Source organism: Daucus carota, chromosome 3 (assembly GCF_001625215.2).
Source record: "Daucus carota subsp. sativus chromosome 3, DH1 v3.0, whole genome shotgun sequence".
Classification (NCBI taxonomy): Eukaryota; Viridiplantae; Streptophyta; class Magnoliopsida; order Apiales; family Apiaceae; genus Daucus; species Daucus carota.
In genome coordinates, this window is record NC_030383.2 from 29,048,507 (window position 1) to 29,076,153 (window position 27,647).

At 32.4% G+C, this 27,647-nt stretch overlaps 4 protein-coding genes across 4 annotated transcripts; all 4 read left to right on the top strand.

Annotated features, from left to right (window-relative positions):
- The first annotated feature begins 556 nt into the window (after window positions 1-556).
- On the top strand, window positions 557-2,476 carry LOC135151718 (uncharacterized). The gene is made up of 5 exons (XM_064090852.1): window positions 557-743; window positions 912-984; window positions 1,674-1,798; window positions 1,916-2,012; window positions 2,199-2,476. Exons 1-5 carry the CDS (start codon window positions 568-570, stop codon window positions 2,307-2,309), a joined length of 582 nt encoding a protein of 193 aa, XP_063946922.1. The 5' UTR covers window positions 557-567; the 3' UTR covers window positions 2,310-2,476.
- A 2,913-nt stretch (window positions 2,477-5,389) lies between these two features.
- LOC135151460 (uncharacterized) lies at window positions 5,390-10,897 on the top strand. The gene is made up of 5 exons (XM_064089914.1): window positions 5,390-5,927; window positions 7,439-7,810; window positions 7,891-8,450; window positions 8,599-8,810; window positions 10,780-10,897. Exons 1-5 carry the CDS (start codon window positions 5,390-5,392, stop codon window positions 10,895-10,897), a joined length of 1,800 nt encoding a protein of 599 aa, XP_063945984.1.
- A 5,571-nt stretch (window positions 10,898-16,468) lies between these two features.
- LOC135151712 (uncharacterized) lies at window positions 16,469-18,377 on the top strand. The gene is made up of 5 exons (XM_064090824.1): window positions 16,469-16,643; window positions 16,813-16,885; window positions 17,575-17,699; window positions 17,817-17,913; window positions 18,100-18,377. The coding sequence occupies exons 1-5, from the start codon at window positions 16,558-16,560 to the stop codon at window positions 18,208-18,210; spliced, it is 492 nt and encodes a 163-aa protein (XP_063946894.1). The 5' UTR covers window positions 16,469-16,557; the 3' UTR covers window positions 18,211-18,377.
- Window positions 18,378-21,290: 2,913 nt separating this feature from the next.
- LOC108213104 (uncharacterized) lies at window positions 21,291-24,348 on the top strand. The gene is made up of 3 exons (XM_017384847.2): window positions 21,291-21,828; window positions 23,337-23,708; window positions 23,789-24,348. The coding sequence occupies exons 1-3, from the start codon at window positions 21,291-21,293 to the stop codon at window positions 24,124-24,126; spliced, it is 1,248 nt and encodes a 415-aa protein (XP_017240336.2). The 3' UTR covers window positions 24,127-24,348.
- Window positions 24,349-27,647: the final 3,299 nt, after the last annotated feature.

Below are 27,647 nucleotides of genomic sequence, written 5' to 3' on the forward strand. Positions count from 1 at the left end.
TAAATATAATATTTTAAGAAATATCTAACAAACAGTATTTTTACTTTTTAATATATAATATATAAAAAAATTCTATTTTTCAAAATAATATATATCAATAACATATGAATATACGCGGTGCGCCTATATATATATATATATATATATATATATATATATATATATATATATATTATACGATAATAAGAAGTGAATATGTTTTAAAAGTAAGATACTTTTGTTATCAATAGTATAATATTAAATAAATTATTTTGAGAAATTTTCCAACAAGTATAGTTTTACTTTTAATATACAAATATATAAAATATATATTATAAGATATTACAATCGTTTTAAAATAATATATAACATAAATATTATCTATTTCATCAAATATTACGGGTTCATAAATTCCAACGAAATCTGAAACTTCCTCCATATGAACAAAATCATAATTCTTTACTAGTCATTTTGTTCTTTCTTTTATACAAACTTATATATACACATATGTATATATAAAATGTATACTAACATAGTTACATAAATGACACACCATGTAACTAATGTCATATTAATGTATCTACAGAAATGGAGCGAAACAACAACTCTGTGAAAGGACAGCAGGCCGGCCTAAGCGGAGTCGGCAAAATTGACCAGAACGGAGGTGGGAATAACCATATGGGTGCCGTTGCTGCTGATGGTGGCCGAAGCGGAATTGCTGCTACTGGTAGCAACAATGAGAAACAAATTGATGCATCAGAAGCGTAAGATTGATTGGCCGCTTACCAAACAAATGAAAGTCATGCATTATTTATATATTGTCATGTTTTGATCTCTGCAAACCAGTTTTATTAATCTTAAATCAAAATTTAGATTGATTATTTGTATTGACTATTCTCTTGACGATACTTTTTTTTTGTCTTTCAATGTAGCTACTCTGAGCAGTTTGACCTTTCGGAAATAGATGAGCTTACTCAAGTCGAGGGTTGGGTGAACGATGATGAGGTGTTAAAATTTTCATATTTTTACGATTTTACCGAATTTTTCCTACCATGTGTACAATCTACCATGTGTCTTGATTTCTACTCTCTTTGTGCGTTACTTTTTAACACGTATATTGAGACTCCTACTATAAAGTAGAGTTTCATAATATTTTTTTAATTTTTTTTCCTCAATAAAAGTTTGGCTTTAAACTTTTATTAGAAAAAAATTAATTAAAAACAACGTTATGGAACTATACATTATAAGAGTCGCAAAATGCGTGCAAATAATAAACGTAAACAAAGATAACTTAGATCATCTCCAATGAGTTCTTTAAACAACCTCTTAGCTCTAAATTTATGGAGCAAGTCAAGAATTAGTGCTCTGATAGGCTCTTAAAAACTCTTTAAAAATTTAACGAGCATTTAATAATTCTTAAGTTTTTATTTATGAATATATTATAAAATCCCCTCCAATCTTCCCTCTCTCTTAGTTAACTTTTCTCTCTCACTTTTATAAAATAAATATAAAATGTGAATAAAGAGTTAAGTACAAAGAATAACATCGGAGTTCTCATCTTTTCCAATGTATTAACTCACTAAAGCCACATCTTATGTTATCGTTGAAGGAATGATTTAGGAGTTATGCTGCTTATTTTTTGTTTAGGTATTTGATACTTTGCATTTAATTAATTAACCTCTCAACTTTTTCAGGAGGAAACCGCTGCTATCCAAGCAGAAAATGTTGCTCTCCAAGCCCAAATAGCTGCTCTCCGAGCTGAAAACGACAGGCTTCGAGCTAAAAGACAGAAATTTCGAGATGAAATTTGGAGAGACAGGTGCAGAATGCCTTAAATCAAAATTTAGGCTAATTATTTTGTTTCCATATGTAATTTCTCTTGTTTCCATGATTAATTTCTCTTGACAATACTTTTTTCTTTTTAATTTGAATTTAGCTCCTTCAAGGACTTTGTGCAATTTGACCTGCTGGGAACAGATGTGCTTGATCAAGTCATGGGCCATTGGTTGAAGAATGAGAACACTAAACTGAAGGTATTAAAATTCTCACATCTTTATGACACTGCCGACTTTTTCCTACCAAGTGTACAATGTGTCTTGATTTGTATATATATGTAGTCTAGGTACTAATAAGATAACTTAGATAGTGTATAGTTATATATGTTGCTTCTTGTTTATGTAGTTGATACTTGCATTTAGCTAACCTCTTAACTTTTTCAGGAGACAAATGATGCACTCCGACGACAACTTCTAAATGATAATCAACCAAACTGTGCATGTGGATGCGAGGATGGGGGAGAAGACTCAGAGGATGACAATGGCGGCCATTAGGCTGATTGTTTGCTTTGTTATCTTTTGAACTATTGTTTGGGTTCAATGTTAGAATAAATTGATATGGGTCGTTTGATCTTGGTTTGGATTTTTCTATTTATGGATTGGTTTGAATTATGTCTGTGGATTGTTTATGTTATGGAATTTGTGTGTTGACTGTTGGTCAATTTGTTTTTATGGTTAATGTTTATGTATGTGTGTTGTTGATTAATATCACTTGTGCTGGATTGTTATTAGATAACGTAGAGATATGAGTTTCTTATTCATAGTCCCTCACTCACTGTGGGGTGCACATGTGTATTTAGACCTCTTTGTATGGCCTTTGCTGGATGATTGCTCTTGTTCATACTGCTGGTTGTTTAATCTCAAAATTAGTTGTTTAAGGCATTTGCAAAACCAATAAATGGTGCCATATTCATTTTCAACCCAAGGACAGAGCTGCTGTTTTTAAAGGTATGTGCATTATCTTGTAACATAGTACTTGAAGAGCTCGTGTCGTGTTTTAAAATCATGGTTTTCACATGAACTACTTTTATGCAGGTAATCCACACTAGTTTATGGGCGGGGCAGAAACTTCAGCTGTCATGGGAACTGTCCACACTTGCTCAGAGGGAGAGCAGATCATGAGCATCTTAAGAGGAATTTAGATATCTGCTACGCCTACCTACACAAAGGTTTTTCATACATATAAGTCAACACATCGTTTAATTATGACCTTGTATATATGGTGATGAATGTGTATACATGATTAATGTTTTGATGTTTGTAGATGCGAAGATGAGAGCTGCAGCCTACGAGAGTCATTGAAGCATTTGTTTGATGCCACTAGTTGGATGCTCAGTTGGTGTGAGCACAAGATATCTTGCCGAAAAATATCCTTCTGGCAGAGTTACTGTGAATACATGGAATTGATGCCCTTCAAGAAATTATATCGTATGAACTAGTTGATATTGGGGAAATCTGACAATAAGAGTTTATCCGTCTACTACAATTCTTAATATCATCCCTCTACTTGTTGAAAACGTTGGGCTGATCTTTACGAAGGGAGATTTGAAGGAAGTGAGTGAGGAGGTTGCTAATTAGTACAAGGTCGGAGCTCCTGCTCATGTTGGTTTGATTGCTCCTGTCGATGTTGTTGTGCTCCCAGGGAAGACGGGCCTTGATCCCTCTCGGACATCCTTCTTCCAGGTCCTCAATATCCCAACTAAGATTAATAAGGGTACTATTGAGATTATCACTCCAGTCGAGCTTACAAGGATGCCTAGAAGAATATATTGGCAATTGCCCTCGAGACAGAGTACTTATTCCCACAGGCTGATAAAGTGAAGGAGTGCTTGCAGATCTTAGTAAGTTTGTAGTAGCTGCTGCTCCAGCTGCAACTGCTGATTCTGGTGCTGATCCTGCTGAAGAGAAAAAGGAAGAGCCTGCTAAAGAATCTGACTAATTTCTTTTTGCATGAATTGCTAAAATCAATTTTGATGTCTAGTTTTTTTTAATGCTGTTTTATTTCTGAGACTTCTGTTATGCTTTTAAAATGATTGTACTCTTATTGGTTTATGGATATTGCAGACTTTCTAAAGAAAATAATTTGTCATTATCTTTAACTATGTATCTAAATAATCATTTTTATATGATGGAGATGAACCATTTTTGTTAGTATGATGTACATGTACGATTAATTTTTTTAATACTACCTGAGGATATTTAAGAAATTAATAATTTTTCTGATACTTTAAATAGCTGAAATTTGAATTATTTAGTAAGTAGTTACACAATAAGATAGTGTCTATTTCTAGCTAAAGCATACAATACATGGATAACTTTTTGAACAAGCCTCATATTCCAGATAATCAAACGGAAGAAAGATGATCTTAAACTGGTGACAGATGATCAAGAAATGTATAGACACAGGACCAACATCCAGATAATCGGGACCGCGCTCACCGCCACATTAACTTTTACGGTAGGATTTACAATGCCCGGAGGATACCATTAAAGCGGAGAACGGGAACAAGGATTGGCAGTTTTTAGAAAGACCGTTTTTATTGCATTTATGGTATCAGATGCTTTAGCTTTGGTGCTCTCAACTTGTTATTTATTTCTCTACTTCATTGCAGCAATGTATGATGATCCACGCCGAGTATCAAAACTCAATGCCACATCAACTGCGCTCAATATTATTTCTGTTATCGCAATGATGTTCTACATCATTGCTTATGACTATTTTAAGCGTCGCCTAAACAACCGATGTAACAGGTCCATACCTTTAGTGTCGCCTGCATATACTACGCCACTTGACCGACGCTAAAAGTATGTTTTGACCGACGCTATAGGCCGTTTCTGTACTGGTTAACATATGAGTCTTGTTGGTTTCTCAAAAAGAAGCAGCAAAATAAGCAGGGTGAAGAGTACCAATACATGCAAAGGGATGAAATTCTGCCGATATCTCATGACCTCTCTAATTGTTGGAACATTATATTGTGGGTTTTAGCTAGCGCTACATTGGCAAGTCATTTTGAGCTCCGATTTGAGTGGACCTTGCTTGCGAGAAGTTGGGCTAAGATTTTCATCCTATTCGACGCCGCCCTCATGTACATCCTCTCTCTAAGGTGTTGAGGGTCTCTGCTAGTAAACGGTGAAACTGATCAATATTCCATTTGCATTTTGCAGAAAAAAAAACAGGAAGAATGTATCATTTGCTATACCGACATGGTAATATTGCTACTTTTCTTAGAAAAAAAGCAGAAGTAATTGTTAGAAGTTACGATACTAGCTTTTCTTTTCTACTTCTTTTCCAAATAATTTAATCATTTTTAACTTGCTTCCAACTTCTATTTCAATTTTTTACTTTAATTAAGAAGTACTTATTTTAAACTCACCCAAACCTCCCAAAACTATTTTGCACGTTACAACGCGACTACCGTATTAAGGGGATCTGATATTATTTTAGTAGCCCTGCCGTGTTGTCCACTTGAGTAGCAAACCTTCACAGACATGACTACATAAAAAGTATCTCGAGTTAGCATAGCTGCCGCATTGTTTGCTTGCATTACGTTTCCCGAGTAGAATCATATATTGTTATGGATCTTGATACTTTGTATGCCGATGCCTTGGCTGGAGATGCCGAAGCCATAGCCGAATTAGAGAAGAAAGCTGATCGCCTCAGCCAACACGATAGAACTATCCTTCACGTCGAATCCATGTATGGTCATCCAGAACGCGTGCGAAGCATTATGAAAATGTTTGAACAAATTTTTTTTTTGGTCAAGCTGGATACGTTTAAACAAACTGCGCTTCACCTGGCCGCAGATCATGGACACACTGAAGTGGTCGAGCTCCTGATTGATGCAGCCAGAGCTTTGTCTTCTCCGCTTGGTGATGATGATATACATGATCCAGTTGAAGATTTTATTAGGCGAGCTGATGAGAAGATGAGCACTGCTTTGCACCTAGCAGTCAGCAATCATCACATGGGTATTGTTAAGCTGATAGTGGAGCCAGATCCGAGGGATAGACATATTCAAAACTGTAACTATGAAACTCCCATCTACATTGCAGCAAAACTGGGCTACACCCACATAGTCATTTACGACCGCCATTACCGACCGCACAAAATCGGTCGGTTATAAGGGGCGTGGGTCCCGCTCACCAACGTTCTTCAGCTGACATGGACGCCACGTCGCTAAAACCGACCGCCACATTTCCGACCGCCTATGGTCATTTCTGATCGCCTACACTGGTTTAAAATAATTGGTCAGCTTTTAACTTGTTGTCGGCTTGTGATTTGCTGAGTGGGGACGCGGTGGAGCCCTGCTTATTTCCGACCAACGACGGTCGGAAATGACCTGCTTCGTTTCCGACCGAATTAAAACCCGGGCGGTCGGTTTTGACTTCTTAGAAAAACAATAAATTCTATTCGACTAAGTAAACTATTAAAAAAAAACGAAGAACATTGTACATCCAGAAAACCGACCACATTCAAGATATTTCTGACCAAACTCATAATTTTAACACAGAAAACCGACCAGATGCAACACATTTCCGACCAAACTCATAATTTTAACAAAGAAAACTGACCAAATTTAACTTATTTCCGACCACATACTCAAGTGCAGAAAACCGACCATTTCGTTCTGTCATTTTCGACCAATTTAAAACCCTTGCGGTCGGTTTTGACCTGTGAGAAAAACAAAAAAAATTATTCAGCTAAGTAAACTATTAAAAAAAAATTAAAACATTGAAACTAGCTTTAGTTAGTTAATAAATTAATAAAAAATTATTCATGACTTAATATTTGATTTTTAAATTTATTTTATTTCCATAACAAAATATAAATACCAACTAACTAATTTCAAATTAATTATTCAAACAATAGAAAAAATGTAGAATATTTTTGCTATGGTCTAATTTAAGGTACTAATCATGATAGCAAAAGAAGAAAAATAAAAAAAAATTATAAAGATGATATTCTATTACGAATCATGCATTGCAGTGAATGTCAGAGTTCAGGGTTTGGATTTTATTAGAAATTATCCTAGGTTTTATACTTCCGAAATATCAATTTGCTTTTTAGGTGATCGAACCGTACGGATCGTAAATTAAGTACTCATCGTAGTTATATACCAAAAATCAAGTTAATAGGATTTTATTTTTTGAGATATTATAACGAAAATATTATGTTATTCATAAATATAGACGTAGGGTTATTTTTTTATAAAAAAATAAATTTGTTTTTTAGGCGATCCAACTGTACGGATCGTAAATTAAGTACTCGTCGTAGTTATATACCAAAAATCAAGTCAATAGTATTTTATTTATTGAGATATTACAACAAAAATATTAGGTTATAGTACTTAAATTTTTTAAAACAGATTTAAAAGCGCATATACATATTATTAAGTAAATCTTCGTGCTAATATACAATAAATTACATTTATTGCTACATTTATTAGGATGAGATTTTGTCTTTAAATCATAAAACAATAAATATAATTTTAGAATATTGAAATTCATATTTTACAGAAGTTATATTCTTTACAAATTAGGAAATGAATATAATTCATATACAATATATATATATAAATGATAGTTATAGATGTTTTAGTTTTAGTTTGTGTAATCATGTGCAGAAAAATATAAGCATCTGTCCACTGCCAAGGAACTTTGGAAAGCAGCCAAACGTTCAGCTTGTCATGAGGATGCACCATATAACAGCTTTGAAGCCTTGTTTTATATCACTGACCAGGATGGCCACAATGTCTTGCAACTGGCAGTGATGGGAAATAACAAGGATGCGGTGGAGCTGATACTGAAGGAAGATCCGGAATATCACCACAAGCGTTCAAATAAAAACAGTGATCTCAAGTCTTTAGCTTACATAGCGGCCGAAAAGAGGTATAAAGACATTGTCAAACTAGTCTGTGAAACTTATGAAGCCAGAAATGAAATTGGTCATTGGGGTCAGACCACTTTGCATGCTGCTATTATAGGGCGTGATGCAGGTATATATGCAATGTGCTTGAATACCTGTTGGATTATCAGGGACATAAGATATGCAATTCATCGTTGTTTTCTTTTTCAGACACTGCACTTGTTCTTTTACGCCGTAACCGCCATCTAGTAACATGGGAAGACCACAGAGGGTGGACACCACTTCATTACGCCGCTTATTACGGATTTGATGAAATAATCCTTGAGATGCTAGATAAGCAAGACGAGGTAGCAGGATACCAGTTTGTGCCCAGAGAAAACATACCTCCACCATTTTTTGTGGCAGTAGAACAAGGACATCTTTCTACGGTACAACTATATATGTTCAGCCATGTAATAGGGTCAAAATCGGTCAGCGCAGATGTTAATTTTAATGGTCAAAATATACTGCACTTTATGGCGTCTGGAAAAAACAAACAAATGATAAAGTATATATTGAGGTTCTGTGAAACTAGCTCCGTGGAAAATATCGATATATTGAATCAGAAAGACATCCATGGAAATACACCTCTTCATATACTAATTATCCGTGAGGGTTGTTATGTACCTGAATTCATTAAAAGTGTCAGCATTGATAAAAATGCAACAAACAATGATGGGTGGACTCCTGTAGACATGTTATATTTCAGTAAGAACGTCACCGACGACCAGGTACGTTATCACTAGTCAAATTTAGCAAATAATAGTAAAATTTTTATTTGAAGTTGATACTTTTCTCTTAAGTAACTGATATCACCATGGAGTATTTTTATATGCAAGTTAGTTAAGTATCTAATTATATCCTCCTGATTCATTATAGGTACGAATTAGAATAGAAATCGATAATATCCAAGCTAAACACAAGTGGAAATTTTGGCACAGAAGCATCAAATTACATAACCCGAGTCCAGTGCCCTTTGGAATCAGGTTCGGAAAGGAACCTGAATTTATAAAAGCTAAGAGATTACTGATTGAAGGAGAGATTAAAAGGAAGAAAGATGAGTTTAAACTGGTGAAAGATGATCTTGAAAGGTATAGGCAAAGAACCAACACACAGATCATAGTTACCGCGCGCTTATAACTACGGTAACCTTTACCGTCGGATTTACTTTGCCAGGAGGTTACCATGAGAGTGGAGAACCCGATCAAGGTTTGGTACTTCTTTCTAGGAAAACTGCTTTTAAGGCATCCATGATCTCAGATGCTTTAGCTCTAATGTTGTCGACTTGTTCTTTATTTTTCTACTATGTATGATGATCCACTCCAAGTGTCAAAACTGAATGCTGCATCAACTGTCCTCATTATTGTTTCCGTCATTGGAATGATGTTGACATTTATCACTGGAACATATGTTGTATTGTTCCACTCACCAGCCTTGGCGATTACCGTGTGCCTAATCTGTTGCTTTTTCTTCATTCTCGTCATTGTTCAGTCGATCAAGATGATTTATGATCGTAGACTAACAAAGATTCATATAGTTTGAGTTTCTTTTTTATTATTTCCAACTTCTATTGAATTTCAGTTTCTCGTTTACTATATTTTCGTGGCATTGTAAGAAATAGATCAGTTTAATGATTTCTGTGTGGACAGAAGATGTGTTCATCGAATGGATCTCTACTCTTCGAACTGCTTATTTTTCTGCTTCTTTTTGACGAAACATATCCTGTAATTTCGTACAATCAGACAAGATGAATCTTCCTCATCCACTTTACCTGATTGTTTCAATCTATAATGAAGTTTAACCAACCTAATTAAGCTTAAAAGGCATAAACACCTCTGGTTAATTTCATTGCTTAACACTTTTATATGGTCATACAATGATGTTTAGGTTGAGGTTAATGGATCCACATGTCTCTTACCAAATAATATTAAGTCATGGTCTAACGAGCTTAAAATTCTTCTACGCTGAGACGTGTAGGCAATGTAGTCAGCCTTTTTCTTCCCAAGGAACTTGATGCGACACTCAGTGTTCATTTACACCTTCCAGTGGAAAGAGATTCTTAAACTCTGGGCTATAAATGTCTGGTGAAAAAGTCTTATATATGAATGAGAACCCGCAGGGGCCACTCGACTAATAAGAGGCATATATCTATTTAAATTTGTAATGGACTTATTTGTGAATTTGCAATATTTCCAATTATTGTCCGGGCTATCTTTAGAGAAAGTTAAAACTTGTCCCAACAACCCAATGGAACTGAATTTGCAGGTAGTTTAAACAATGCATAACGACGAATCTCGACCAGACTATGTCTATTAAAAAATACAAGATAAAGTCTTCAAGGAGCGAGCAAATATCTCCCTGCTAGCTACTCTGAGCAGACTACTCCGAAAAATGTACTCCCTCCGTCCCTCCCATTTCTTATCGTTTGTGTTGAGCACGGAGGTTAAGAAATATGTATAAAGTAGTGGAAAAGAGAAAGAAAAGTGGATGAAGTGGTGGGACCCATTGATTTTTAATGTATAAAAAGAAGATAGTGGAGTAAAAGTAGTGTGAAAAGGAAATAAAAGTGAAGAAGTGATGGGACCCATTGACTATTTTGAGTAAGTTTTGAAATGTAAAGAATTGGATGGGACATCCCAAAAAAGAAAGTGTAAAAAAATGGGAGGGACGGAGGGAGTACTAGACAATCGTGAAGTTACTGCCCAGCTGAAACCTGATGGCTAATGTTAGAAAAACATTTAAAAAAGTGTGGAAAATCTCAGAATAAGATTGGGAAAGTATGTTTCAAATGCTCGAGAACTTATATATCTTTCGATCTATTAAATTAAATCGAATGGGTGATTCAAATCCACGAAAACTCAAAATTCGACTCGAAAATGACCCGCATAAATTGAAATAATAACCGGAGTCATGCACATCGAAAAGTTAGAAAAGGAACACTTTGCTTCTTCCTTGGTGTACTCGAGACCAGGCTATGTCACAGGCTTGACTCCAGTGGAAAGAAAACATATATGATTAACATGTCGATGCATATTTATTGTGTCGAACACGATTATGTAGAGACACCGCCATGACTAGAGAAGCAGAGAGTATGGGAGATGGTATCATAAAAGTGGTTGTGCATAATGATTATGTCAATGTGGTCCTTGACTCAGCTCCATCCAGCTCTAAAGTTTGATCACCTACGTTACATCTGGGTTGGGAACTGGGGTGGTTGGTTACCAGGCTCGCAGATATGATGCAGAAAGTGTTTTTGACTGTGTTTTTAAATCCAATTTTTTTGATTTATAAGTTAAAAGTAATTTATTTGTATGATCTAGTAAAGAGTTTATAAATCAACTTTTGACTTATAAATTGTGAGAAGTTAAACATTTTAACTTTTTTAATGACATATTTTTATTTCTTAAATTTGATTTTGTAAGAATATGTAAAAGGCTACTTTAAAAAATAATTTATTATAATATTAAATTTTTTTATACATGATATAAGTTGTATATATCAAAAAAATTATTTAAACACATAAATTAAGAGTTTTTTAAGGGAATTTATATTAGGTTTATGCAAGATTAATGTGTCGTGTTTGTTAAACGATATGCCCTTCAGACTTTAGAGTTAATTTATGTTTTATTAAATTTATGAAATTGTCTACATGTAAAATTCATAAAACCATCATATTTATAAAACCACAAATTCTAGGTTTATAAGAAGTAGAAAAGATATTAATAATATTAAAGTAAAATTATGAGCATATAGACATTAATTATTAATTATAAGAAATTTTAAACATACATTTGTGTATTTAGAATGACATGGAATGATATGAGATTCTTGTTATCCATGCTAGACAGGAGCTCCAGAGAATGTACGTCTTATCTTATTAGTTATTGTTCCGTGTCCTTTTACATATTTTTTATGTAAAAATTTGTTACAAAATTTTTTGTAAAAATTTGTTACAAATATTTTTATCTTATTTCTGTTTTTAAAACAATTTTTTTAATGTTATCACATGCACACATAACTCAATTTAATTAAATACATTTGTTAACTTGTCTAATTTTTTAAAAAGAGATTGAGTTGAGAGACAAGATAACTTTTCAACATTCCCTTTGCATCCAAGTGAAATTATTATTTAATAGGCTAGTTTTTGTCTATTAAATAAATGTTTGGGCTTAATGTTACATTTGTCTTGAAATCAACTACCCGATTACAATTACAAAATATGATATGCTAGAAAATGATGTAAGCACATGTGTCATCTTGGTGTCCATCAAAAAGATATACAAAATATCACAAATCGTGTGTATCGTATCACAAATCATGCAGATACAATATCAATATCGTATCCTATTTATTGAAAAATATCGGTTAACAGATATCGTATCCTATTTATTGAAAAATATCGGTTAACAGATATACAATAAATAGTATAAATAAATATATTATTTATTGAAAAATATCGGTTAACAAATATACAATAAATAGTATAAATAAATATATTGTCAATTTCTCCCTTCCCGAATGTTCCTATGCTCCTATAAATAGGACCAGTCCCTCATTGTATTCCTCATCGATCTATCTCTTATCTATCTCTCACAATATATACTCTCACAATATATACTCTATCTCTCACACCATATACTTTTCTTTTACAATTATATTTTATTTTATCCTTTTAGGTATAAATTTTTAATCTTATTCATTATATATATATTTATTGTTGAATTTTATGATAAAATATAAATCATTATGATTTTAAAGGCAAGAGACTCTTGTTCTTTTCTTTTGGTGGTTTGTATGTTTGTGAAAGAATTTATGATTTTTTTCAATTTTTTGTATAAATAGAAAAACAATTTATCTTAATTAGAAAATGGAATTTATTCGTAGATCACAAGATAATATTTATATAATTTATCATAATATTTTCCCCACAATTTATTATTTGTGAATCATCTTGTATGTATAATAAATGAAAAATGATTTTTTAGGAGTTTTCCCTCGTCGTAAGAAAATAATTATTTGCAATTTTTTCATCATGTACAAATGACAGATGTGAGTATACATGATTGCTTTTTATTATTGCTAAGACTTGTTACATAGTTATTAATTTTTACAAAGATAATAATAGATATATTAATAAATAATCTTTTGTATATAATTTACAATTTTGTCATGAATGAACAAATATTTGGAAGTCAATTGTTAAACAAATAATTCTTTCAAATGTACCGACATTTAGTATTTAAAAAATTATTAAAAGAAAATTATCTATACAATATCTTAATACAAACAACTTATTTTTTCTATCTTAATTAAATAATTAATATAGTTTAGATGCTGGTGTAATTAAATATTGACTTATATTATAAGATAGTATTTTTGTGAAATCATCAATAAAATATTTATAAATATAATATTTTAAGAAATATCTAACAAACAGTATTTTTACTTTTTAATATATAATGTATAAAAAAAAATTCTATTTTTCAGAATAATATATATCAACAATGTATGAATATACGCGTGCGCCTATATATATATAGTTTACACGATAATAATAAGTAGATATGTTTTAAAAGTAAGATACTTTTGTTATCAATACTATAATATTAAATAAATTATTTTGAGAAATTTTCCAACAAATATAGTTTTACTTTTAAATACAAATATATAAAATATATATTATAAGATATCACAATCTTTTTAAAATAATATATAACATAAATATTATCTATTTCATCAAATATTACGGGTTCATAAATTCCAACTAAATCTGAAACTTCTTCCATATTATGATACTGAATAAAATCATAATTAATCTTTACTAGTCTTTTTGTTCTTTCTTTTATACAAACTTATATCTATACATATGTATATGTAAAATGTATACTAACATAGTTACATAGATGACACACATGCACATAACAAATTACATGCATGTAACTAATGTCAGCTTAATGTATCTACAGAAATGGAGCAAAACAACAACTCTGTGAAAGGACAGCAGGCTGGCCTAAACGGAGTCGGCAAAATTGACCAGAACGGAGGTGAGAATAACCATATGGCTGCCGTTGCTGCTGATGGTGGCCAAAGCGGAATTGCTGCTACTGGTAGCAATAACGAGAACCAAATTAATGCATCAGAAGCGTAAGATTGATTCGTCGCTTACCAAACAAATGAAAGTCATGCATTATTTATATACTGTCATGTTTTGATCTCTGCAAACCAGTTTTATTAACCTTAATCAAAATTTAGATTAATTATTTGTATTAACTATTCTCTTGACGATTTTTTTCCCTTCCAATTTAGCTACTCTGAGCAGTTTGACCTCTCGGGAATAGATGAGCTTACTCAAGTCGAGGGTTGGGGGGACGATGAGCTCACTCAATTGGAGGTGTCAAGATTTTCATATCTTTACGACTTTACCGACTTTTTCCTACCATGTGTACAATCTACGATGTGTCTTGATTTGTACTCTTGTGCCTTACTTTTTAACACGCATTTTGAGACTACTACTATAAAGTAGAGTTTCATAATATTTTTTAATTTTTTTTCCTCAATAAAAGTTTCCCTTTAAACTTCTATTAGAAAAAAAATAAATTAAAAAAATGTTATGGAACTATACATTATAAGAGTCTCAAAATGCGTGCAAAAACGTAAACAACGTGCTGGGACGAAGGGAGTATATATATGTAGTCTAGGTACCGATAAGATAACTTAGATCATCTCCAATGAGTTCTTTAAACAACCTCTTAGCTCTAAATTTATGGAGCAAGTCAAGAATCAGTGCTCTAATAAGCTCTTAAAAACTCTTTAAAAATTTAACTAGCATTTAGTAATTCTTAAGTTTTTATTTATAAATTTATTATAAAATCCCCTCCAATCTCCCTCTCTCTTTCACTTTTATAAAATAAATATAAAATATGAATAAAGAGTTAAGTACAAAGAATAATATCGAAGTTCTCATCTTTTCCAATGTATTAACTCACTAAAGCCACATTTTATGTTATCGTTGAAGGAATGCTTTACGAGCACGATTGGAAATGGTGCAAGACAGTATACAGTTATGCTGCTTATTCTTGTTTATGTATTTGATACTTGCATTTAATTAACCTCCCAACTTTTTCAGAAGGAAACCGCTGCTATCCGAGCAGAAAACGTTGCTGTCCAAGCCCAAATAGCTGCTCTCCAAGCCGAAAATGACAGGCTTCGAGCTGAAAGACAGAAATTTCGAGATGAATTTTGGAGGTGCAGAATGCCTTAATCAAAATTTAGGCTAATATTTTGTTTCCATATGTAATTTCTCTTGTTCCCATGATTAATTTCTCTTGACGATACTTTTTTCTTTTTAATTTGAATTTAGCTACTTCAAGGACTGTGTGGGATTTGACATGCTGGGAACAGATGAGCTTGATCAATGTTAAAAAGATAATTTGTAATTCCTATAATCCAAGTATCCAGAATATATATATATATATATATATATATATATATATATATATATATATATTTATTGTTGAATTTTATGATAAAATATAAATCATTTTGATTTTAAAGGCAAGAGACTCTTGTTCTTTTCTTTTGCTGGTTTGTATGTTTGTGAAAGAATTTATGATTTTTTTCAATTTTTTGTATAAATAGAAAAACAATTTATCTTAGTTAGAAATGGAATTTATTTGTGGATCACAAGATGATATTTATATAATTTATCATAATATTTTTCCTCATAATTTATTATTTGTGAATCACCTTGTATGTATAATAAATGAAAAATTATTTTTTATGAGTTTTCCCTCTTCGTAAGAAAATAATTATTTGCAATTTTTTCATCATGTATAAATGACAGATGTGAGTATACATGATTGCTTTTTATTATTGCTAAGACTTGTTACGTAGTTATTAATTTTTACAAAGATAATAATAGATATATGAATAAATAATCTTTTGTATATAATTTACAATTTTGTTATGAACAAATATTTGGAAGTCAATAATGGTTATAATTCTTTCAAATGTACCGACATTTAGTATTTAAAAAATTATTAAAAGAAAATTACCTATACAATATCTTAATATAAACAACTTATTTTTTCTATCTTAATTAATTAATTAATATAGTTTAGATGCTGGTGTAATTAAATATTGACTTATTTTATAAGATAGTATTTTTAAAATCATCAATAATATATTTATAAATATAATATTTTAAGAAATATCTAACAAACAGTATTTTTACTTTTTAATATATAATATATAAAAAAATTCTATTTTTCAAAATTATATATATCAATAACATATGAATATACGCGGTGCGCCTATATATATATATATATATATATATATATATATATATATATTATACGATAATAAGAAGTGAATATGTTTTAAAAGTAAGATACTTTTGTTATCAATAGTATAATATTAAATAAATTATTTTGAGAAATTTTCCAACAAGTATAGTTTTACTTTTAATATACAAATATATAAAATATATATTATAAGATATTACAATCGTTTTAAAATAATATATAACATAAATATTATCTATTTCATCAAATATTACGGGTTCATAAATTCCAACGAAATCTGAAACTTCCTCCATATGAACAAAATCATAATTCTTTACTAGTCATTTTGTTCTTTCTTTTATACAAACTTATATATACACATATGTATATATAAAATGTATACTAACATAGTTACATAAATGACACACCATGTAACTAATGTCATATTAATGTATCTACAGAAATGGAGCGAAACAACAACTCTGTGAAAGGACAGCAGGCCGGCCTAAGCGGAGTCGGCAAAATTGACCAGAACGGAGGTGGGAATAACCATATGGGTGCCGTTGCTGCTGATGGTGGCCGAAGCGGAATTGCTGCTACTGGTAGCAACAATGAGAAACAAATTGATGCATCAGAAGCGTAAGATTGATTGGCCGCTTACCAAACAAATGAAAGTCATGCATTATTTATATATTGTCATGTTTTGATCTCTGCAAACCAGTTTTATTAATCTTAAATCAAAATTTAGATTGATTATTTGTATTGACTATTCTCTTGACGATACTTTTTTTTTTGTCTTTCAATGTAGCTACTCTGAGCAGTTTGACCTTTCGGAAATAGATGAGCTTACTCAAGTCGAGGGTTGGGTGAACGATGATGAGGTGTTAAAATTTTCATATTTTTACGATTTTACCGAATTTTTCCTACCATGTGTACAATCTACCATGTGTCTTGATTTCTACTCTCTTTGTGCGTTACTTTTTAACACGTATATTGAGACTCCTACTATAAAGTAGAGTTTCATAATATTTTTTTAATTTTTTTTCCTCAATAAAAGTTTGGCTTTAAACTTTTATTAGAAAAAAATTAATTAAAAACAACGTTATGGAACTATACATTATAAGAGTCGCAAAATGCGTGCAAATAATAAACGTAAACAAAGATAACTTAGATCATCTCCAATGAGTTCTTTAAACAACCTCTTAGCTCTAAATTTATGGAGCAAGTCAAGAATTAGTGCTCTGATAGGCTCTTAAAAACTCTTTAAAAATTTAACGAGCATTTAATAATTCTTAAGTTTTTATTTATGAATATATTATAAAATCCCCTCCAATCTTCCCTCTCTCTTAGTTAACTTTTCTCTCTCACTTTTATAAAATAAATATAAAATGTGAATAAAGAGTTAAGTACAAAGAATAACATCGGAGTTCTCATCTTTTCCAATGTATTAACTCACTAAAGCCACATCTTATGTTATCGTTGAAGGAATGATTTAGGAGTTATGCTGCTTATTCTTTGTTTAGGTATTTGATACTTTGCATTTAATTAATTAACCTCTCAACTTTTTCAGGAGGAAACCGCTGCTATCCAAGCAGAAAATGTTGCTCTCCAAGCCCAAATAGCTGCTCTCCGAGCTGAAAACGACAGGCTTCGAGCTAAAAGACAGAAATTTCGAGATGAAATTTGGAGAGACAGGTGCAGAATGCCTTAAATCAAAATTTAGGCTAATTATTTTGTTTCCATATGTAATTTCTCTTGTTTCCATGATTAATTTCTCTTGACGATACTTTTTTCTTTTTAATTTGAATTTAGCTCCTTCAAGGACTTTGTGCAATTTGACCTGCTGGGAACAGATGTGCTTGATCAAGTCATGGGCCATTGGTTGAAGAATGAGAACACTAAACTGAAGGTATTAAAATTCTCACATCTTTATGACACTGCCGACTTTTTCCTACCAAGTGTACAATGTGTCTTGATTTGTATATATATGTAGTCTAGGTACTAATAAGATAACTTAGATAGTGTATAGTTATATATGTTGCTTCTTGTTTATGTAGTTGATACTTGCATTTAGCTAACCTCTTAACTTTTTCAGGAGACAAATGATGCACTCCGACGACAACTTCTAAATGATAATCAACCAAACTGTGCATGTGGATGCGAGGATGGGGGAGAAGACTCAGAGGATGACAATGGCGGCCATTAGGCTGATTGTTTGCTTTGTTATCTTTTGAACTATTGTTTGGGTTCAATGTTAGAATAAATTGATATGGGTCGTTTGATCTTGGTTTGGATTTTTCTATTTATGGATTGGTTTGAATTATGTCTGTGGATTGTTTATGTTATGGAATTTGTGTGTTGACTGTTGGTCAATTTGTTTTTATGGTTAATGTTTATGTATGTGTGTTGTTGATTAATATCACTTGTGCTGGATTGTTATTAGATAACGTAGAGATATGAGTTTCTTATTCATAGTCCCTCACTCACTGTGGGGTGCACATGTGTATTTAGACCTCTTTGTATGGCCTTTGCTGGATGATTGCTCTTGTTCATACTGCTGGTTGTTTAATCTCAAAATTAGTTGTTTAAGGCATTTGCAAAACCAATAAATGGTGCCATATTCATTTTCAACCCAAGGACAGAGCTGCTGTTTTTAAAGGTATGTGCATTATCTTGTAACATAGTACTTGAAGAGCTCGTGTCGTGTTTTAAAATCATGGTTTTCACATGAACTACTTTTATGCAGGTAATCCACACTAGTTTATGGGCGGGGCAGAAACTTCAGCTGTCATGGGAACTGTCCACACTTGCTCAGAGGGAGAGCAGATCATGAGCATCTTAAGAGGAATTTAGATATCTGCTACGCCTACCTACACAAAGGTTTTTCATACATATAAGTCAACACATCGTTTAATTATGACCTTGTATATATGGTGATGAATGTGTATACATGATTAATGTTTTGATGTTTGTAGATGCGAAGATGAGAGCTGCAGCCTACGAGAGTCATTGAAGCATTTGTTTGATGCCACTAGTTGGATGCTCAGTTGGTGTGAGCACAAGATATCTTGCCGAAAAATATCCTTCTGGCAGAGTTACTGTGAATACATGGAATTGATGCCCTTCAAGAAATTATATCGTATGAACTAGTTGATATTGGGGAAATCTGACAATAAGAGTTTATCCGTCTACTACAATTCTTAATATCATCCCTCTACTTGTTGAAAACGTTGGGCTGATCTTTACGAAGGGAGATTTGAAGGAAGTGAGTGAGGAGGTTGCTAATTAGTACAAGGTCGGAGCTCCTGCTCATGTTGGTTTGATTGCTCCTGTCGATGTTGTTGTGCTCCCAGGGAAGACGGGCCTTGATCCCTCTCGGACATCCTTCTTCCAGGTCCTCAATATCCCAACTAAGATTAATAAGGGTACTATTGAGATTATCACTCCAGTCGAGCTTACAAGGATGCCTAGAAGAATATATTGGCAATTGCCCTCGAGACAGAGTACTTATTCCCACAGGCTGATAAAGTGAAGGAGTGCTTGCAGATCTTAGTAAGTTTGTAGTAGCTGCTGCTCCAGCTGCAACTGCTGATTCTGGTGCTGATCCTGCTGAAGAGAAAAAGGAAGAGCCTGCTAAAGAATCTGACTAATTTCTTTTTGCATGAATTGCTAAAATCAATTTTGATGTCTAGTTTTTTTTAATGCTGTTTTATTTCTGAGACTTCTGTTATGCTTTTAAAATGATTGTACTCTTATTGGTTTATGGATATTGCAGACTTTCTAAAGAAAATAATTTGTCATTATCTTTAACTATGTATCTAAATAATCATTTTTATATGACGGAGATGAACCATTTTTGTTAGTATGATGTACATGTACGATTAATTTTTTTAATACTACCTGAGGATATTTAAGAAATTAATAATTTTTCTGATACTTTAAATAGCTGAAATTTGAATTATTTAGTAAGTAGTTACACAATAAGATAGTGTCTATTTCTAGCTAAAGCATACAATACATGGATAACTTTTTGAACAAGCCTCATATTCCAGATAATCAAACGGAAGAAAGATGATCTTAAACTGGTGACAGATGATCAAGAAATGTATAGACACAGGACCAACATCCAGATAATCGGGACCGCGCTCACCGCCACATTAACTTTTACGGTAGGATTTACAATGCCCGGAGGATACCATTAAAGCGGAGAACGGGAACAAGGATTGGCAGTTTTTAGAAAGACCGTTTTTATTGCATTTATGGTATCAGATGCTTTAGCTTTGGTGCTCTCAACTTGTTATTTATTTCTCTACTTCATTGCAGCAATGTATGATGATCCACGCCGAGTATCAAAACTCAATGCCACATCAACTGCGCTCAATATTATTTCTGTTATCGCAATGATGTTCTACATCATTGCTTATGACTATTTTAAGCGTCGCCTAAACAACCGATGTAACAGGTCCATACCTTTAGTGTCGCCTGCATATACTACGCCACTTGACCGACGCTAAAAGTATGTTTTGACCGACGCTATAGGCCGTTTCTGTACTGGTTAACATATGAGTCTTGTTTGTTTCTCAAAAAGAAGCAGCAAAATAAGCAGGGTGAAGAGTACCAATACATGCAAAGGGATGAAATTCTGCCGATATCTCATGACCTCTCTAATTGTTGGAACATTATATTGTGGGTTTTAGCTAGCGCTACATTGGCAAGTCATTTTGAGCTCCGATTTGAGTGGACCTTGCTTGCGAGAAGTTGGGCTAAGATTTTCATCCTATTCGACGCCGCCCTCATGTACATCCTCTCTCTAAGGTGTTGAGGGTCTCTGCTAGTAAACGGTGAAACTGATCAATATTCCATTTGCATTTTGCAGAAAAAAAAACAAGAAGAATGTATCATTTGCTATACCGACATGGTAATATTGCTACTTTTCTTAGAAAAAAAGCAGAAGTAATTGTTAGAAGTTACGATACTAGCTTTTCTTTTCTACTTCTTTTCCAAATAATTTAATCATTTTTAACTTGCTTCCAACTTCTATTTCAATTTTTTACTTTAATTAAGAAGTACTTATTTTAAACTCACCCAAACCTCCCAAAACTATTTTGCACGTTACAACGCGACTACCGTATTAAGGGGATCTGATATTATTTTAGTAGCCCTGCCGTGTTGTCCACTTGAGTAGCAAACCTTCACAGACATGACTACATAAAAAGTATCTCGAGTTAGCATAGCTGCCGCATTGTTTGCTTGCATTACGTTTCCCGAGTAGAATCATATATTGTTATGGATCTTGATACTTTGTATGCCGATGCCTTGGCTGGAGATGCCGAAGCCATAGCCGAATTAGAGAAGAAAGCTGATCGCCTCAGCCAACACGATAGAACTATCCTTCACGTCGAATCCATGTATGGTCATCCAGAACGCGTGCGAAGCATTATGAAAATGTTTGAACAAATTTTTTTTTTGGTCAAGCTGGATACGTTTAAACAAACTGCGCTTCACCTGGCCGCAGATCATGGACACACTGAAGTGGTCGAGCTCCTGATTGATGCAGCCAGAGCTTTGTCTTCTCCGCTTGGTGATGATGATATACATGATCCAGTTGAAGCTTTTATTAGGCGAGCTGATGAGAAGATGAGCACTGCTTTGCACCTAGCAGTCAGCAATCATCACATGGGTATTGTTAAGCTGATAGTGGAGCCAGATCCGAGGGATAGACATATTCAGAACTGTAACTATGAAACTCCCATCTACATTGCAGCAAAACTGGGCTACACCCGCATAGTCATTTACGACCGCCATTACCGACCGCACAAAATCGGTCGGTTATAAGGGGCATGGGTCCCGCTCACCAACGTTCTTCAGCTGACATGGACGCCACGTCGCTAAAACCGACCGCCACATTTCCGACCGCCTATGGTCATTTCTGATCGCCTACACTGGTTTAAAATAATTGGTCAGCTTTTAACTTGTTGTCGGCTTGTGATTTGCTGAGTGGGGACGCGGTGGAGCCCTGCTTATTTCCGACCAACGACGGTCGGAAATGACCTGCTTCGTTTCCGACCGAATTAAAACCCGGGCGGTCGGTTTTGACTTCTTAGAAAAACAATAAATTCTATTCGACTAAGTAAACTATTAAAAAAAAACGAAAAACATTGTACATCCAGAAAACCGACCACATTCAAGATATTTCTGACCAAACTCATAATTTTAACACAGAAAACCGACCAGATGCAACACATTTCCGACCAAACTCATAATTTTAACAAAGAAAACTGACCAAATTTAACTTATTTCCGACCACATACTCAAGTGCAGAAAACCGACCATTTCGTTCTGTATTTTCGACCAATTTAAAACCCTTGCGGTCGGTTTTGACCTGTGAGAAAAACAAAAAAAATTATTCAGCTAAGTAAACTATTAAAAAAAAATTAAAACATTGAAACTAGCTTTAGTTAGTTAATAAATTAATAAAAAATTATTCATCACTTAATATTTGATTTTTAAATTTATTTTATTTCCATAACAAAATATAAATACCAACTAACTAATTTCAAATTAATTATTCAAACAATAGAAAAAATGTAGAATATTTTTGCTATGGTCTAATTTAAGGTACTAATCATGATAGCAAAAGAAGAAAAATAAAAAAAAATTATAAAGATGATATTCTATTACGAATCATGCATTGCAGTGAATGTCAGAGTTCAGGGTTTGGATTTTATTAGAAATTATCCTAGGTTTTTTACTTCCGAAATATCAATTTGCTTTTTAGGTGATCGAACCGTACGGATCGTAAATTAAGTACTCATCGTAGTTATATACCAAAAATCAAGTTAATAGGATTTTATTTTTTGAGATATTATAACGAATATATTATGTTATTCATAAATATAGACGTAGGGTTATTTTTTTATAAAAAAATAAATTTGTTTTTTAGGCGATCCAACTGTACGGATCGTAAATTATGTACTCGTCGTAGTTATATACCAAAAATCAAGTCAATAGTATTTTATTTATTGAGATATTACAACAAAAATATTAGGTTATAGTACTTAAATTTTTTAAAACAGATTTAAAAGCGCATATACATATTATTAAGTAAATCTTCGTGCTAATATACAATAAATTACATTTATTGCTACATTTATTAGGATGAGATTTTGTCTTTAAATCATAAAACAATAAATATAATTTTAGAATATTGAAATTCATATTTTACAGAAGTTATATTCTTTACAAATTAGGAAATGAATATAATTCATATACAATATATATATAAATGATAGTTATAGATGTTTTAGTTTTAGTTTGTGTAATCATGTGCAGAAAAATATAAGCATCTGTCCACTGCCAAGGAACTTTGGAAAGCAGCCAAACGTTCAGCTTGTCATGAGGATGCACCATATAACAGCTTTGAAGCCTTATTTTATATCACTGACCAGGATGGCCACAATGTCTTGCAACTGGCAGTGATGGGAAATAACAAGGATGCGGTGGAGCTGATACTGAAGGAAGATCCGGAATATCACCACAAGCGTTCAAATAAAAACAGTGATCTCAAGTCTTTAGCTTACATAGCGGCCGAAAAGAGGTATAAAGACATTGTCAAACTAGTCTGTGAAACTTATGAAGCCAGAAATGAAATTGGTCATTGGGGTCAGACCACTTTGCATGCTGCTATTATAGGGCGTGATGCAGGTATATATGCAATGTGCTTGAATACCTGTTGGATTATCAGGGACATAAGATATGCAATTCATCGTTGTTTTCTTTTTCAGACACTGCACTTGTTCTTTTACGCCGTAACCGCCATCTAGTAACATGGGAAGACCACAGAGGGTGGACACCACTTCATTACGCCGCTTATTACGGATTTGATGAAATAATCCTTGAGATGCTAGATAAGCAAGACGAGGTAGCAGGATACCAGTTTGTGCCCAGAGAAAACATACCTCCACCATTTTTTGTGGCAGTAGAACAAGGACATCTTTCTACGGTACAACTATATATGTTCAGCCATGTAATAGGGTCAAAATCGGTCAGCGCAGATGTTAATTTTAATGGTCAAAATATACTGCACTTTATGGCATGGCGTCTGGAAAAAACAAACAAATGATAAAGTATATATTGAGGTTCTGTGAAACTAGCTCCGTGGAAAATATCGATATATTGAATCAGAAAGACATCCATGGAAATACACCTCTTCATATACTAATTATCCGTGAGGGTTGTTATGTACCTGAATTCATTAAAAGTGTCAGCATTGATAAAAATGCAACAAACAATGATGGGTGGACTCCTGTAGACATGTTATATTTCAGTAAGAACGTCACCGACGACCAGGTACGTTATCACTAGTCAAATTTAGCAAATAATAGTAAAATTTTTATTTGAAGTTGATACTTTTCTCTTAAGTAACTGATATCACCATGGAGTATTTTTATATGCAAGTTAGTTAAGTATCTAATTATATCCTCCTGATTCATTATAGGTACGAATTAGAATAGAAATCGATAATATCCAAGCTAAACACAAGTGGAAATTTTGGCACAGAAGCATCAAATTACATAACCCGAGTCCAGTGCCCTTTGGAATCAGGTTCGGAAAGGAACCTGAATTTATAAAAGCTAAGAGATTACTGATTGAAGGAGAGATTAAAAGGAAGAAAGATGAGTTTAAACTGGTGAAAGATGATCTTGAAAGGTATAGGCAAAGAACCAACACACAAATCATAGTTACCGCGCGCTTATAACTACGGTAACCTTTACCGTCGGATTTACTTTGCCAGGAGGTTACCATGAGAGTGGAGAACCCGATCAAGGTTTGGTACTTCTTTCTAGGAAAACTGCTTTTAAGGCATTCATGATCTCAGATGCTTTAGCTCTAATGTTGTCGACTTGTTCTTTATTTTTCTACTATGTATGATGATCCACTCCAAGTGTCAAAACTGAATGCTGCATCAACTGTCCTCATTATTGTTTCCGTCATTGGAATGATGTTGACATTTATCACTGGAACATATGTTGTATTGTTCCACTCACCAGCCTTGGCGATTACCGTGTGCCTAATCTGTTGCTTTTTCTTCATTCTCGTCATTGTTCAGTCGATCAAGATGATTTATGATCGTAGACTAACAAAGATTCATATAGTTTGAGTTTCTTTTTTATTATTTCCAACTTCGATTGAATTTCAGTTTCCCGTTTACTATATTTTCGTGGCATTGTAAGAAATAGATCAGTTTAATGATTTCTGTGTGGACAGAAGATGTGTTCATCGAATGGATCTCTACTCTTCGAACTGCTTATTTTTCTGCTTCTTTTTGACGAAACATATCCTGTAATTTCGTACAATCAGACAAGATGAATCTTCCTCATCCACTTTACCTGATTGTTTCAATCTATAATGAAGTTTAACCAACCTAATTAAGCTTAAAAGGCATAAACACCTCTGGTTAATTTCATTGCTTAACACTTTTATATGGTCATACAATGATGTTTGTTAACTTGTCTAATTTTTTAAAAAGAGATTGAGTTGAGAGACAAGATAACTTTTCAACATTCCCTTTGCATCCAAGTGAAATTATTATTTAATAGGCTAGTTTTTGTCTATTAAATAAATGTTTGGGCTTAATGTTACATTTGTCTTGAAATCAACTACCCGATTACAATTACAAAATATGATATGCTAGAAAATGATGTAAGCACATGTGTCATCTTGGTGTCCATCAAAAAGATATACAAAATATCACAAATCGTGTATCGTATCACAAATCATGCAGATACGATATCAATATCGTATCCTATTTATTGAAAAATATCGGATATCAATATCGTATCCTATTTATTGAAAAATATCGGTTAACAGATATCGTATCCTATTTATTGAAAAATATCGGTTAACAGATATACAATAAATAGTATAAATAAATATATTATTTATTGAAAAATATCGGTTAACAAATATACAATAAATAGTATAAATAAATATATTGTCAATTTCTCCCTTCCCGAATGTTCCTATGCTCCTATAAATAGGACCAGTCCCTCATTGTATTCCTCATCGATCTATCTCTTATCTATCTCTCACAATATATACTCTCACAATATATACTCTATCTCTCACACCATATACTTTTCTTTTACAATTATATTTTATTTTATCCTTTTAGGTATAAATTTTTAATCTTATTCATTATATATATATTTATTGTTGAATTTTATGATAAAATATAAATCATTATGATTTTAAAGGCAAGAGACTCTTGTTCTTTTCTTTTGGTGGTTTGTATGTTTGTGAAAGAATTTATGATTTTTTTCAATTTTTTGTATAAATAGAAAAACAATTTATCTTAATTAGAAAATGGAATTTATTCGTAGATCACAAGATAATATTTATATAATTTATCATAATATTTTCCCCACAATTTATTATTTGTGAATCATCTTGTATGTATAATAAATGAAAAATGATTTTTTAGGAGTTTTCCCTCGTCGTAAGAAAATAATTATTTGCAATTTTTTCATCATGTACAAATGACAGATGTGAGTATACATGATTGCTTTTTATTATTGCTAAGACTTGTTACCTAGTTATTAATTTTTACAAAGATAATAATAGATATATTAATAAATAATCTTTTGTATATAATTTACAATTTTGTCATGAATGAACAAATATTTGGAAGTCAATTGTTAAACAAATAATTCTTTCAAATGTACCGACATTTAGTATTTAAAAAATTATTAAAAGAAAATTATCTATACAATATCTTAATACAAACAACTTATTTTTTCTATCTTAATTAAATAATTAATATAGTTTAGATGCTGGTGTAATTAAATATTGACTTATATTATAAGATAGTATTTTTGTGAAATCATCAATAAAATATTTATAAATATAATATTTTAAGAAATATCTAACAAACAGTATTTTTACTTTTTAATATATAATGTATAAAAAAAAATTCTATTTTTCAGAATAATATATATCAACAATGTATGAATATACGCGTGCGCCTATATATATATAGTTTACACGATAATAATAAGTAGATATGTTTTAAAAGTAAGATACTTTTGTTATCAATACTATAATATTAAATAAATTATTTTGAGAAATTTTCCAACAAATATAGTTTTACTTTTAAATACAAATATATAAAATATATATTATAAGATATCACAATCTTTTTAAAATAATATATAACATAAATATTATCTATTTCATCAAATATTACGGGTTCATAAATTCCAACTAAATCTGAAACTTCTTCCATATTATGATACTGAATAAAATCATAATTAATCTTTACTAGTCTTTTTGTTCTTTCTTTTATACAAACTTATATCTATACATATGTATATGTAAAATGTATACTAACATAGTTACATAGATGACACACATGCACATAACAAATTACATGCATGTAACTAATGTCAGCTTAATGTATCTACAGAAATGGAGCAAAACAACAACTCTGTGAAAGGACAGCAGGCTGGCCTAAACGGAGTCGGCAAAATTGACCAGAACGGAGGTGAGAATAACCATATGGCTGCCGTTGCTGCTGATGGTGGCCAAAGCGGAATTGCTGCTACTGGTAGCAATAACGAGAACCAAATTAATGCATCAGAAGCG

What these genes read in the sequence shown, in the direction of transcription:
- LOC135151718 (XM_064090852.1), top strand. Translation starts at nt 568, where the DNA reads ATGGAGCGAAACAACAACTCTGTGAAAGGACAGCAGGCCGGCCTAAGC. An exon ending in CAAATTGATGCATCAGAAGC is followed by an intron (nt 744 to 911) that starts GTAAGATTGATT and finishes CTTTCAATGTAG; the next exon opens with CTACTCTGAGCAGTTTGACC. An exon ending in GTTGGGTGAACGATGATGAG is followed by an intron (nt 985 to 1,673) that starts GTGTTAAAATTT and finishes CAACTTTTTCAG; the next exon opens with GAGGAAACCGCTGCTATCCA.
- LOC135151460 (XM_064089914.1), top strand. Translation starts at nt 5,390, where the DNA reads ATGGATCTTGATACTTTGTATGCCGATGCCTTGGCTGGAGATGCCGAA. An exon ending in TATTATAGGGCGTGATGCAG is followed by an intron (nt 7,811 to 7,890) that starts GTATATATGCAA and finishes TTTCTTTTTCAG; the next exon opens with ACACTGCACTTGTTCTTTTA. An exon ending in AGAACGTCACCGACGACCAG is followed by an intron (nt 8,451 to 8,598) that starts GTACGTTATCAC and finishes GATTCATTATAG; the next exon opens with GTACGAATTAGAATAGAAAT.
- LOC135151712 (XM_064090824.1), top strand. Translation starts at nt 16,558, where the DNA reads ATGGGTGCCGTTGCTGCTGATGGTGGCCGAAGCGGAATTGCTGCTACT. An exon ending in CAAATTGATGCATCAGAAGC is followed by an intron (nt 16,644 to 16,812) that starts GTAAGATTGATT and finishes CTTTCAATGTAG; the next exon opens with CTACTCTGAGCAGTTTGACC. An exon ending in ATGAGAACACTAAACTGAAG is followed by an intron (nt 17,914 to 18,099) that starts GTATTAAAATTC and finishes TAACTTTTTCAG; the next exon opens with GAGACAAATGATGCACTCCG.
- LOC108213104 (XM_017384847.2), top strand. Translation starts at nt 21,291, where the DNA reads ATGGATCTTGATACTTTGTATGCCGATGCCTTGGCTGGAGATGCCGAA. An exon ending in TTACCGACCGCACAAAATCG is followed by an intron (nt 21,829 to 23,336) that starts GTCGGTTATAAG and finishes AATCATGTGCAG; the next exon opens with AAAAATATAAGCATCTGTCC. An exon ending in TATTATAGGGCGTGATGCAG is followed by an intron (nt 23,709 to 23,788) that starts GTATATATGCAA and finishes TTTCTTTTTCAG; the next exon opens with ACACTGCACTTGTTCTTTTA.